This window comes from Petaurus breviceps, unplaced genomic scaffold, assembly GCF_028583685.1.
Source record: "Petaurus breviceps papuanus isolate PSGF00001 unplaced genomic scaffold, PetGlider_PUasm1.0 186, whole genome shotgun sequence".
NCBI lineage: Eukaryota > Metazoa > Chordata > Mammalia > Diprotodontia > Petauridae > Petaurus > Petaurus breviceps.
Genome location: NW_027185798.1, coordinates 3012728 through 3026897, shown reverse-complemented (window position 1 = coordinate 3026897; position 14170 = coordinate 3012728). Strand labels below are relative to the sequence as shown.

Below are 14170 nucleotides of genomic sequence, written 5' to 3'. Positions count from 1 at the left end.
AGAGAGAGAGAGAGAGAGAGAGAGAGAGAGAGAGAGAGAGAGAGAGAGAGAGAAGAAAGAAAGTATCTAAAGAGGGTTTTCTGTTTTAAGACTGAGTCTGACTTTCTTGATCATCCTAAAAGTACAGAAGCCATACATGGATTGATACCATGGCTTATCAGAGCAGAAACTTTGGCTTACTCTGTTTCCAAATGGGGCTAGATCAGGCCTCCTTAGGCAGCCTGCTGACCCCATTCCCAGGGCTCACCATATTGGTGCCATGCTTACTGTGTACACCTGAGGAGCTTGATCCACTGCAGTTTAGTGCTCCCAAGCTCAAGTAACCCTCCAATTTCAGCCATTCCAGTAGCAGGGATTACAGATGTTATTTTTTAGTCTTTTTAGTCCTGTCTGACTCTTTGTGACCCCATTTGGGGTTTTCTTGGCAAAAATACTGAAGTGGTTTCCTGTTTCCTTCTCTAGCTCATTTTGTAGATGAGGACACTGAGGCATTGCCCAGGGTCACACAGCTAGTCAGTGTTTCAAGCTGGATTTGAACTCAGGAAGATGAGTTTTCCTGATTCCAAGTCCAGTACTCTATTTACCACACCACCTAACTGCCCTAGGGGTTACAGATAGGAGCCTAAACTAGGGCTGAAATTCTTCAGCATTGGTGTGTATGGATCCCTTTGTCAATCTAGTGATTTCTCAGAATCATGTGAAATTCATAAAATAAAATATATCAGATTACAAGGGAAACCAGTTTTTTTTTTAATACAGTTATCAATTTGTTAAGAAGTTCATAGACTCCAAGTTGAGAACCCCAGGCAAAGAGACCCATTTGGTTCAATAGGGAGCTGGTCAAGAAATCGATTTAAAAAGGTAAGTTCAAGAGATGAAAGCAGAGAAAATAACTGAGGGTGGATCCCCAAAGTCACATGATCCTGTTAAAGTAGGTTTGGATAACTGAAGGCTAATGTGCACTGAGACATACACCAAGCTCCAAAATGTTTTTCCAAAGCTCTCTTCAGGCAGATGGATGATGAAGAAAAGGAGGGAGCCTTTCCTTGGAAGGGATGGAAAGGTGACAAAGAAAAACAGAGGAGAAGCAGAAATACTCAACTGCTTTGCTTCTGTTTTCTTTACCAAGATGGGGAAAGTTATGTCCAGACTAGAAAAAATGGAGCAAAATGATTAGGGAGACTTCAGAAAGAAGAGGAAAGGAAGCACCAAGCTAGCTGTGCTCCAGGAGTTGTTTTCTTGCCCAGATGATAGAAATCTCTGCTGGATAAAACATTTACTTTTGTATGTGACTAAGTAGCCACCATCAGGGGCTTCGTAGAATCATGGTGGATAAGTGAGAGGTATCAGTGGGCGGGAAGGGTGAAAATATTGCTCCTATCTTCCAAAAGAGAAGAAGGTAAAATTCTTCAACTAGATGCTGATTCCCTTGGCTACAATTCTTGACAAAATTCTAACATGGATTTACTAAAGTAATGGCTTGAAAGTGCTCAGAAATGGAGACAGTGATTGCAAAGAGTCAGCATTGGTCCTCTAAGATTCAATCATCACAGATACCTGGTCAGTCATCAAATTATATTATTTTTATAGTCACAGCATCTCTCAGGTGCATCCCCTTCTCTCTATACATATGCAGCCACCACTCTAGTCCAAGCCCTTGTCACCTCTATCTTGGACCTTTTATGGTGATTTAGCTCTGGCTTCTGTTTATTTCAATTTCTGGCTGTATTTTAATGATTATATTGGTATTCAGATTTAGTGGGAAAGCAACTGAACTGACTGGTACATATTTTTAAATAATATTTAATTTTTCCCCAGTTACATGTAAAGACAGGTTTTTTAATTCACTTTTTTACACTTAATGGTATTTTTCTCTTTACATGTAAAGATAGTTTTCAACATTCATTTTTGTAAGATTTTGAGTTCCAGATTTTTCTCCCTCCCTCTCTTCCCTTTCCCAGCCCCAAAACACAAGCAATCTGATATAGGTTATACATGTACAATCACATTAAACATATTTCCACATTAGTCATGTTCTGAAAGAAGAATCAGAACAAAAGGGGAAAAAACATGAGAGAGAATTAAAAAAAAAACTAAAAATAGTATGCTTTGATCTGTATTCAGACTCCATAGTTTTTTCTTTGAATGTGGATAATATTTTCCATCCCAAGTTTTTTTAGAATTACCTTGGATCATTGTATTGCTAACAAGAGCTAAGTCTATCAAAGCTAATCCTCACACAGGGTTGCTATTACTATGTACAATGCTCTCCTGGTTCTGCTCACTTCACTCAGCATCAGTTCATATAAGTCTTTCCAGGATTTTCTGAAATCTGCCTGCTCATCATTTCTTATAGCACAATAGTATACCACAATTTCTTCACCCATTCCCCAATTGATAGGCATCCCCTCAATTTCCAATTCTTTGCCACCACAAAAAGAGTTGCTATAAATATTTTGGTACATGTGGGTCTTTTTTCCCTTTTTATGATCTCTTTGGGATACAGACCTAGGAGTGGTATTGCTGGATCAAAGGATATGCAGTTTTATAGGCCTTTGGACATAAATCCAAATTTTTCTCCAGAATAGATGAATCAGTTCACAACTATACCAGCAATACATTAGTGTTCCAATTTTCCCACATTTATTATTTTCCTTTTCTGTTGTATTAACTGATTTGATAGGTATGAGGTGGTGGTACCTCAGCGTTGCTTTAATTTGCAATTCCCTAATAAATAGTGATTTTGAGCATTTTTATATGATTATAGATAGCTTCAATTTCTTCATCTGAAAACTGCCTGTTCATATAGTTTGACCATTTATCAATTGGAGAATGACCTGTATTCTTATAAATTTGAATCAGTTCTCTGTTTATTTGAGGAATGAGGCTTTATCAGAGGCACTTGCTCTAAAAATTGTTTCCCAGCTTTCTGCTTTCCTTCTCATCTTGGTTGCACTGCATTTGTTTGTGCAAAACCTTTTTTAATTTAATATAATCAAAAATGTCCATTTTACATCTAGTAATGCTCTCTGTCTTTTGTTTGATCATAAACTCTCCCCTACCCTTCTTTATAGGTCTGACAGTTAAACTATTCCTTGCTTTCCTAATTTGCTTATGGAATCACCCTTTATGTCTAGATCATATACCCATTTTGACTTTATCTTGGTATCCAGTGTAAGATATTGGTCTATATATAGTTTCTGCTAAATTGCTTTCCAGTTTTCCCAACAGCTACCAATAAAATCCCTAAGAAAAAATCCCTGGGACCAGATAGGTTCAAAAGTGTATTCTACCAAACATTTAAAGAATAATTAATTCCATAATAAACTATTTAGGGAAATAGGTGAAAGGATCCCATCAAATTCCTTTTATGACACAAATGTGGATTTTTAAATTCATTTTTCTAGTTTTTTAGTTTATTGCTAGCTTGTTCAATTTCAGGCTTTTTCTGAGATTGGGTTATTTAAGTATTCTATTTCCTCTTCTGTTAATCTGGGTAATTTGTATTTTTGTAAATATTCATCCATTTCACTTAGGTTGTCAGATTTATTGCATATAGTTGGGCAAATTAGCTTTTAATAACTGCTTTAATTTCCTCTTGATTAGTGGCGAAATAAACCTTTTATTTTTGGCACTGGTGATTTTGTTTTCTTTTTTTAAAAAGTCAAATTACAAATGGTTTATCTATTTATTTTTTTTCATAAAACCAGCTCTTCATTTTATTTATTAATTCGATGATTTTCTTACTTTTAATTTATTAATCTCTCCTATTTTTCAGGATTTCCAATTTAGTGTTTAATATTTTTTATTTGTTCTTTTTTCTAGTTTTTTTAGTTGTATGATCAATTCATTGATCTGTTCTTTTCCCTATTTTTTGGTAATACAAGAACTTAGAGAAAGAAAATTTCCCCTAAGAACTGCTTTGGCTGCATCCCTTAAATTCTGGGATGTTGTCTCATTGTTATCATTCTGTTTGATGAAATTATTGATTAATTCTGTGATTTGTTCTTTGACCCACTCATTCTTTAGAATTAGATTATTTAGTTTCCAATTAATTTTTCATCTCTCTTTCCATGGTCCTTTGTTAAATATCAATTTTATTGCATCATGATCTAAAATGTATGCATTTAATATTTCTGCCTTTCTGCATTTAATTGTGAGGATTTTATGACCTAACACATGCTCATTTTTTGTGTAGGTGCTATGTACTGCTGAGAAAAAAGGCATATTTCTTTCTATCAATTTTCTCCAGAGGTCTATCACAGCTAATTTTTCTAAAATTCTATTCACCTCCTTAACATTTTTTTTTTGTGGTCAGATTTATCTAGTTCTAAGAGGAGAGAGTTGAAAAAACTACACTAATGTAGTTTTAGTATAGTTTTACTTCCAATTTCCTTCTGCATTTAACTTCTCTTTTAGAAATTTGTATGCTATACCATTTGGTGTATATATGTGTAGTATTGGTATTGCTGTGTTATCAATGTTACCTTTTAGCAAGATGTAGTTTCCTTCCTTATCTCTTTTCATTCGATCTATTTTCGCTTTTGCTTTCTCTGAGATCATGATTGCTACCCCTTGCTTTTTGTTAACTTTAGCTGAATTCTGCTTCAGCCTTTTACCTTTACTCCCTGTTTCAAATGTGTTTCTTATAAACAACATGTCATAGCATTCTGCTTTTTTTTTTAATCCACTCTGCTCTCTGCTTCTGTTTTATGGGTCAGTTCATCCCATTCACACTCACAATTATGATTGCTAACTGTGTTTTTCCCCTCCATCCTGTTTTCCCCTGTTTATACTTTTCTCTCTTCTTTCACCCTCTCCCTTCTCACCAGGCTTTTGTTTCTGAACATTGCCTCCCTCAATCTGCCTTCCCTTCTATCAACCCCCCTAACTTTCTATCTATCTCCCCTCCTAATTCCTTATAAGGTAAGATATATTTCTATATCCGACTGAGTGTGGATGTTAGTCCCTCTTTGAGCCAATTCAGATGACAGTAAGGTTCAAGCAACGCTCACCCCTCTCCTTTTTCTCTCTCCTGTAACAGGTCTTTCATGCCTCGTCATGTGGGCTAATTTACCCCATTCTATAGCTCCCTTCCATATTCTCCCAGTGCTCACCCTTAAATCTTTTTTATTTCATCCCATCAAAGTCAATTTATACCCATATTCTCTGTCTATGTATACTCCTTCTAACTGCCTTAATAAAGATACAGTTCTCAGGAGTTACAAGTATCATCTTCCCGTATAGGATTGAAAACAGTTAATCTTATCGAGTAACTTGTGTTCTCTCTTTCCTGATTGCCTTTTTATGCTTCCCTTGAAATTCTTAGATTTAAAATTAAATTTTCTGTTTAGCTCTGGTCTTTTCATTTCATTGAATATCATTTTTTTCCACTGTCAGATTATGCTGTTTTGCTGGATAGCTGATTCTTAGTTGTAATCCTAGTTCCTTTGGCTTCCAAAAATGTCATATCCCAAGTCCTCTGATCCTTCAATGTAGAAACTGCTAAATCCTGTGTAATCCTGACTATGGCTCTTCAATATTTGAATTGTTCCTTTCAGGCTGCTTGCAGTATTTTCTTCCTGACTTGAGAGTTCTGGAATTTGGCTATAATATTTCTGGGAATTTTCATTTTCATTTCCTCTTTCAGGAAGTCAGTGGATTCTTTCAATTACTCTTTTTACCTTCTGGTTCTAGGATTTCAGAGCAGTTTTTTATTTATTTATTTATTTTATTTTATTTTTAAGCAATCGGGGTTAAGTAACTTGCTCAAGGTTACACGGCCAGTTATTTCTGGGTGGTGCTGAGTGTCTGAGCCCGGGATTCGATCTCCAGGTCGTCCCAACACTGGAGCCGGTACTCTTACTCGCTGAGCCACCTGGCCACCCCTAAGCAATTGGGGTTAAGTAACTTGCTCAAGGTTACACGGCCAGGTGTTTCTGGGTGGGTGCTAAGTGTCTGAGCCCGGGATTCGATCTCCAGGTTTTCTCAACACTGGAGCCAGTGCTCTTACTTGCTGTGCTACCTGGCCGCCCCCAGAGCAGTTTTCCTTAATAATTTTTTTTTAAGCAATAGGGGTTAAGTAACTTGCTCAAGGTTACACAGCCAGTTATTTCTGGGTGTGGTGCTGAGTATCTGAGCCCAGATTTGATCCAGGTCATCCCAACACTGGAGCCAGTGCTCTTACTTGCTGAGCCACCTGGCCGCCCCTTCCTTAATAATTTTTTGACAAATGCCATCCAGCCTCTTTTTTATCATGGCTTTCAGGTAGTCTAATAATTCTTAAATTATGTCTCCTGGATCTACCTTCCAAGTCAGGTGTTTTTCCAATGAGATAATCCACATTTTCTTCTATTTTTTTCATTCTTTTGAATTTGTTTGATGGATTTATGATGTCTCATGGAGTAATTAGCTTCCAATTTAATTTTTAAGGAATTATTTTCTTCAGTGAGTTTTTGTACCCTTTTTTAAAGAGTTGTTTTCTTTGGTGGATTTTTGTCCATCTTTTTCCATTTTTTGTGCTTCCTTTACCAAGCTGTTGACTGTTTTTTTTCATGATTCTCTTACATCTCTCTCGTTTCTTTTCTCAAATTTTCTTCTATGTCTTTCAATTGGTTTTTAAAATCCTTTTTCAACTTCTCCAGAAGTTCTTTTTGGGCCTGAGACCAATTGATATTTCTCTTTGAGGCTTCACATATAGGCTTTTTGACCTTGCTGCCCTCTTTTGAGTTTGTGCTTTGATCTTCCCTGTTTCTGTAGTAGTTTTCTATGGGTCACAGGTTTTTGCTGTTGTTTTCTTTTCGTTTTCCAGTCTATTTTGTGACTTTTAAAGTGGAACTCTGCTTGTGGAGTATGGGGGGTACAGTCCCAAGCTTCTTGAGCTGAGAGTCAGTGGCCGGCTGCACTACAGTTTCTGGGCATAGATGTTCACCTGGTGTTCTGGGACCTCTGGGGCTAGCAGATTGCTTACCATGTGGGGACTGGAAGTCTCACAACTGGCTCCTTGTGCTGTTAGTCAGAGCATGGGACCTCTGCTGCTAATCTGTGCTGGGGCTAGGGATGTCCCACTGGCTTGCCCAGATACTGACTGTGCTAAGCTTCTCTCCTTTTTACCTGAGTGGGAGATACCTTTCTTGCAGTCCTTTTAAGTTATCTTCATCTGGAAAGTTGTTTCACTTTGTAAGCTCTTCTCCTCCAGAATTCATTTTGAGGTGTGATTTAAAGTTGTTTGGAAGGGAATTTGGGGGAGCCCAGATGAGTTCCTTCCTTATCTTTGCCATCTCGGCACTATCTTGAATTATTGCTATAAACTCCTAATTCTCTCCCCCTCCAATCCATCCTCTACATGGCTGCCTAAGTAATTTCATTTTTTGCTTGTTTGTTATAAGTGATTTTCCTAAGACCCAAATCTGACCCTACCACTCCCCTTTCAGCAAATTACAGTGGTTCCCTTTTACCTCTAGGATCTAATATAAACCCATCTGACAGCCTTTCATAACCAGCCTCATTGTACATCACTCCTTTTCACTCTAGCACAGTCAAACTGGCTTTCTTATGGTTCTTCATATCATATACACTTCAATTTCCGTCTCCATACCTTGGCCCTGTCTGTTCCCCATGCTCAAAATGGACTCCCTCCCATCACCTCTTTCTTCTTTATCTCTAGTTTCCTTCAAAGTTCAGCTCAAGTGTTTCCTTCCACATGAAGCCTTTTCTGATCCCCCACCCACCCAAACTGCTAGTGGTCTCCTCAAACATTTCCTTGGATTTCTTTTGTATCTATCCTGAATCTACCTATATAAGTATACGTTGTCTTCCCCAATAAAATATAATCTCCCTGAGGAAAAGGCCTATTTCACTTTTGTCTTTGTCTCCTAATACATTAGATTGTGACTTCCATGAGGGCAGGAGCCATATTTTATTTCTATTTGTGTCCCCAACTAAGCACAGTGCCTGGCTTAATCAATACTTATTGACTAGTGATGCTATTAAGTGCTTGGCACATAATGAGCATTTAATAAATGTTTGTCAATTGATTGACTAGGCATTTCTCTTTTTCTGTGTGATAGCTAAGCTAGTAAATCAGAGAAATAGCACGGGCATTGAACTTCTGGATTTTAGCAATGCTTTTGACAAAATCTCTTACAATATCCTTGGGGACAAAAATGGAAAGATATCTACTAGGTAAAAGTATAATTAGATGGATTTGGCTGAACAACTCAATCAAAATAATGGAGTTTGTTGAGTAGAAATGGTAGAATGTTCAAATCTATGCTTGTTTTCCGTGGCCTCTATGTCCCCAAATGTCTCATATCTGATTTATGCCATGGCTGTAGCATGGCTTAGGTGAACATCCCCTCTTTCCTCCACTCCATTTCATTCCCATGTGCTTCTCATGTCTTACACCCCTTCCCACCTTTTCCCAGTCCCATCTCTCCCTTCCACATTTATGTGCTACCTTTCACTCTTTTTTTTTCTATCCATCTCTTTTCATACACGTAGATCATAGATACAATGTTGGAAGGAGCATGAAGATCATTGAATCAAACCTCCTTTGAGGCAACAAGCCCAGTTCTGACCATGTCACCTCCCTATTCAGTAAAGTCCAGTGACTCCCTAATGCCTTCAGCATCAAATATAAAATCCTCTCTTTGTCTTTTAAAGCCCTTCATAACCTGGGCCTTTCTATCTTTCCAGTCTTGTTGCACCTTATTCCCTTTCACATACTCTCTGGTCTAGTGACACTGGCCTGCTTCCTGGCTGCTCCCCACATGACATTCCTTCCCAGGTTATACATTTTCCCCAACTGTCCCCCATGGCTGGAATTCTCCCCCTCCTCATTGCCGCCTCCTGGCTTTCTTCAAGCATTAGTTCAAATAACACTTTCTTTAAGAGCCTTTAATAATAGCAGCTCACCTTGAGGTTGGCTCCTTTAACGCTGTACATCTCTTGGATGTACTTACATACACATTGTCTTTCCTATCAGAACATGAGCACTTTGAGGAAGACTGTTTCTGCCTCTTTATTTTTTGCTTTCCTAAGCTTAGCACAGTTCCTGGCACACAGTAAGCACTTCATAAATGCTTTAAATACATGATTTGCTGAAAGTTGTATGGGTAGTAAATGGCAAAACCAGGATCTGAATCCACATCATCTTACTCCAAACCACCCATCCTTTCTACTACACGATAATGGCATTTTTCTTCTTCTTTCCTTTTCTATAGCCTTTCTCCTTTTCCCTTTATTTCTCCTTATGTCCTTTTCTCTGTTGTTCTTCAGTCTTCCCTTCCTGCTTTCATCTCCTCTTCCTCCATCTATCACAAAAACAGCCCCTTTTCTTCTCTCCCCTCAGCCCATTGACTATAAAGGATTCAAGATCTTCATGAGAACTTACCTGGATGAAGATATCCCTGAGGACCTCTGTAAACATCTTTTCCTGTCTTTCACATGCAAGAAGTTGAAACAGTCCTCTAAGTCAAACACGACAAGTTCCAGTGCCCCCCAAGACAACATTTACGGTAAACACCTTCGAGGGTCCCTGGATCCATGTTCCCACACTGGAGGCCAATGGAAGATGGCCGTGGCCACATCTTCCTCTTACTGTAATCGAATGCCCTGAGAAGAAAACATGGCCTTCAATACACCCTCCCTTCCCCTAGGGTAGGCTGCGTATCTTTCAATGGAGCTAAAAAAAGCTTCTCCCCACATGGGAGTGAAGTCAGTGTGGTCAAAGCAGATGCAGGCAGAAATAGGGCTGGGGAAGCCAGGGAAAGATGGGCCTCTCCAAACAAAGTAATACAAGCAATCAAAAAGTTAGAGTGAATGACAACAGTATATAGAATAGTGAAGAAAATCAAGAGGGGAGGCCGAAACACAGCCCCTGCTGTGTTTGTGAGGGAATGACAAGGTCGACTAGAGCCCAAATGGCAGAGACGTATGAACATAGACACAACCCAACCAATCTTCCCAGACTCATCCACCTGGGATAAGTTCTGTGGAGGTGCAGAAGATAAAGGGGTGGCCAATGTCCTCAGGACACTGAAAGACACGGGTTTGTAGCAGTAAGAGATGTCGATTTTATTCCAAGAACTTCACATCATCTGGTTGTTCAATAGAGGACTCGACACCAGATACAAGCATCTCCACCGGGACAGAAGAGGCCATTAGCCCTGTCACGAGTAAGGGACTACTGAGTGTGTCCTTGAAGTATATAGGTAGAGATATACAGATAGGACTGCAGGGTATCTCAGAAGTCTTAGTGAAGTTTTAAACATTAAAATTTAATTAAGGTTGTTAAAGCTTAAAATTACATTACAAATTTGGGAGTTCCATAAAACAATGAAATCATAGGTCTAGGACCCCCAGCCACATATTACAGATATAAATACTGATAGTGCTATCTCTATAAACATTGAAATAGATTAAATAGATTTAGGCATGAATAGAGACAGGGAGGGGTGCATTACCTGTTTAACAACAGGCTTTCCAAAAACACGTGACACCTTTGGAATTTCATCTGCTTTATTAGTATTTCCTCCATCACTTTAACTCTAGACAGTCAACAAAACAAATCAAGCACTCATTTTTAGCTTTTCTTGGTTTTCTGAGGTCTGCTTGCACTGAAAATTTCACAATTAGTTCTCAAGAGCCGGTAGAAGCTGGCTCCAGCACCCCCTTGAGGGTAGGTGTAGATACAGACAGAGATGGAGGTAGAGGTATACTTATGTATGTGTCTGTATGATCTGTATATACAAATCTGTGTAAGTATATGTCTATAGTCGGTGTGCCATGAGCCCCCCCCCCTTGGGGTGTACTAGTTCCTTGTGGAAAAGGGATACCTCTGATTCATCATGTCCTTTTCCCCAGAACCTTGCATGGTACCCTGCACAAAGCAGGCTCTTGATAAACAGTTTCTGACTTCTCTGGGATGCTCAGCAAATCCTTGGAGAATAACTGATCCTACTCCTTCCCCGGTGCAGATGTCAATGGGAAGCCAGCAGTCTGTGGCCCCAGCGCACCTGTTGCCAAGTCTCAGAAAGTTGCAGGCACCATGCCCAAAAAGAATGAGCAGACCACTTCCTTGCCTTCGGGGCTCAAAAGCAGCAATGCGGACCGGAGAATTCCTCCCCGGCCCAAAATGGTGTCTTTTTCTACAGATATCTCCTTGCACCTTCTTCAGGCTCAGAGTGAGTATGTGGGGGTGGTTATTCTTTATTGTTGTCATATTTTCTTGCCAGCTGATTCTGGGTGTGTTTGAAACCTTTAGGATGAGTGAGGAACATCTCAGGCTCAGCCTGGGCGTCCTGAGAGCTGATAGGGGGAGGAGGACCCTACCTCAGATTTTCAGCTGACTCGATCACCTGTTGTTTGTCCTTGCCCTGGGCAGTTATCTGTGGACGTGTCGAGCCCTCTGTTCCTAAGTCTTCGTTTATGCTCAGTGAAGAAAGAGCAGAACTAAGAATTCACTGTCATCCGAAAGCTTACCTGTTGGTAAAAGGCTAGAATGCCAGTCAAGGAAAGGAAATGTGATTCAGGGGTGAAAACTTGAAAGTCAGGGGACCCAGTTCAAGTCCTGCAGAGGCTGCTTACTGGGTCACCTAGAGTAAGTCATCTAACTTCTGTGGCCGATTGGACTCAGTGGCCTCTGAGGTCCCTTCAAGCTCTGAATCAATGATCCCAATCACCTTCCTCAGGCACAACATGCAGTGGAGACCAAGGGGGGCAATTTTAAAATCATTCTTTGCAAATGTCCACACGGGGAAAAAAATAGAATGGACCTTCAGGATGGACACTCTGGAGACCATCCCAAGAAGGATGATCAAGATGGCAAGGGGCCATAAGCCACATAAAGAGCCACTGCAGGAACGGACAATGTTTAGCCGCGATGAGGGAAGGCTCAGGGAGGACAGCATAATTATATCAAGTACCCCAAAAGCTGTCTTGTTAAGAAGGATCCAACCTCCCCCAGAGGGCAGTAATGGGTAGAAATTAGAGAGGCAGACTGAGGTTTGAGATCAGAGAAAAGTTTCCTAACCCCTGGAATTGTCCAAAGGTAGAATGTCTGTGAAGATGGGGAATTCTCTCATTAGAGACCATTTACTTGTTGAGGAGGTCAGAGGATCCTAGCTGGTCTCAGCACCATGGAGACAAATAATAATTTTCAAGTCCTTAGCATAATGCCCACCACATAGCCAGTCCCTCTCCTCTCTATTTTGTTTAGACTTATATGAACATGGTGTCTCCCTTGATAGATTTTAAACTTCTTGAGTGGAGGGACTGGGTTATTTTATCATTGTATCCCCAGCACCTAACACAAGCAGAAGGTACTTTTTAGAATGTTTGTTGATTGACTGACAGGTTGGTAGAATGTAAACTACTTTAGGTCTTTGTGTTTGTGTCCCTAAAAACTAGTACTGTGCCTGGAACACAGTAGGCATTTAATGCTTACTTGTTAATTAATTGATTAAGAGGAAGAAGGATTTGTAGTTTCTAAACTGCCCATAGGAGAAAAACAGGGACCCCAAAGAATAAGCAGGAATTGGTGGCAGTCTTGGAGTGCACCCTTAGAAAAATGAGTAAGGGAAGGCTTAGGTACACAAATTCTGGAACTTGGGTCTAAGTCCTGACCCCTTTCCTGCCTAGCCTGATTTCTTTACAGAATGCTGCCCAGATGAGTGGAGAAAGGATGACTTATTACAATGATGAAAGTTAGCAGACTGATTGCTTCCACCCCCTGCTTATTAGCACACACAGAGGTGTGATAACAACTCAGAAGAGGGAGAGATTGCCCTCTAGGTGAGTTGATTTCATGATTGGCTATGACTTTCTTGCCTATGGGTAGCAAATTTTTCTGGGGCCAAGTGGTTGAAGAGGCCCTGGCTCCAATTGTCCTAGGAATGATAGGGAGCCCCAGCAGTTGGTCATCAGCAACAGTGGGGATGCCAGTTATTATAGCCTTTGTTTGTGACTTTGGAGAAAGATCCTTTGCTCTTGAGCCAACTTCTGTGGATGTCTTAATTAAATGGCACCTCATCAACAGAGACCAGAATGATGGTCCAGACTGGCTCCCCAAGAGGCAGAGCTTATACCAGCAAGAGCCAGTCATGTTCTGGAAAAAGGTTCCAGGCTGGTCCATCTGTTACAAGTGTTGACCTTTCTCTATTGTCCATGTAGGAAGCCTATTGTGGAAAGGTGACTGATGTCTGGTATAACTTGTCTGAACTATATCTTATCAGTGACCAGACTTGAGAATCATAAAACTCTGCATCTGTTTAATTTCCTCAATTAATTCTTGTCATATATGCAGATATTCCTATGTATGCCATAAGGGGTAGGAGGCTCATGTCATCCAAACCTTGACCTCCAACCTCAGGGAAGTCTCCTGTTAGATGACAGCTGTGGGATCTCCACTCACTCTTGTCTTAGAGCCAAAAGGCAAAGTGAGATAATGGGGAGAGAAGGGAACCTCCCATCTCCTTGCCTTTACACCCCCACACCTGGGATGTTTTCCCTCCTCACTTCTACTCTGTGGAATCCCTAGCTATCTTCAAGACTCAGCTTAAGTACCACTCCCTAGATGAGACCCATCCCGAGCCCTACAGTTTCCACTTCCCACCAAGTTACTTTGTAGTTCCTTTGTTTATATTTAGTTAGTTATGTATTTGTCCCTTCCCCTGTAAGCTCCTAGAGGGCAGGGAGTTTTAAAATAAACTTTTATGTGTATCATTTGTTTTTATATCACATACTTTTTCCAATGTATCTCCTTCTCCTGCTCTCCCATGGGTACCCAAAAACCATCCCTTATAAGAAAGAGGGGAAAAGGAGAGGGAACAATTCAGTAAAAATAATCCACAGATCAAAAAAACCTTACATAGTGTATATTCCACATCCATAGTCCCTCTCTTCCGCAAAGAAGGGAAGGAGGTGTCTTCTCATATTTCTTCTTTGGGGCTATGCTAATGCTTTATCCCTTTGTAGCATTGAGTGTCCATTGCTTTATTGTTAGCCTTTCTATTCACATTGCTGTGCTCATTGGGTACTTCTTTTCCTGGTTCTGCTTACTTAACTGTATCAATTCATAGAAGTCTTCCCATGCTTCTCTGTAGTCAATGTATTCACTGTTTCTTGCAGTACACTAGTGTTCCAGTTAGGTGGCACAGTGGATAGAACA

At 40.0% G+C, this 14170-nt stretch overlaps 1 protein-coding gene across 1 annotated transcript in view; it reads left to right on the top strand.

The window, feature by feature from the left end:
* Window positions 1-8580: 8580 nt before the first annotated feature.
* DGKG (diacylglycerol kinase gamma) overlaps window positions 8581-14170 on the top strand; it is a 76941-nt gene continuing 71351 nt past the window's right edge. Inside the window, exons 1-3 of the mRNA XM_069089139.1 lie at window positions 8581-8598; window positions 9353-9518; window positions 10980-11186. Coding sequence (XP_068945240.1) covers window positions 8581-8598; window positions 9353-9518; window positions 10980-11186 — 391 coding nt within the window. The remainder of the gene's footprint in view (window positions 8599-9352; window positions 9519-10979; window positions 11187-14170) is intronic.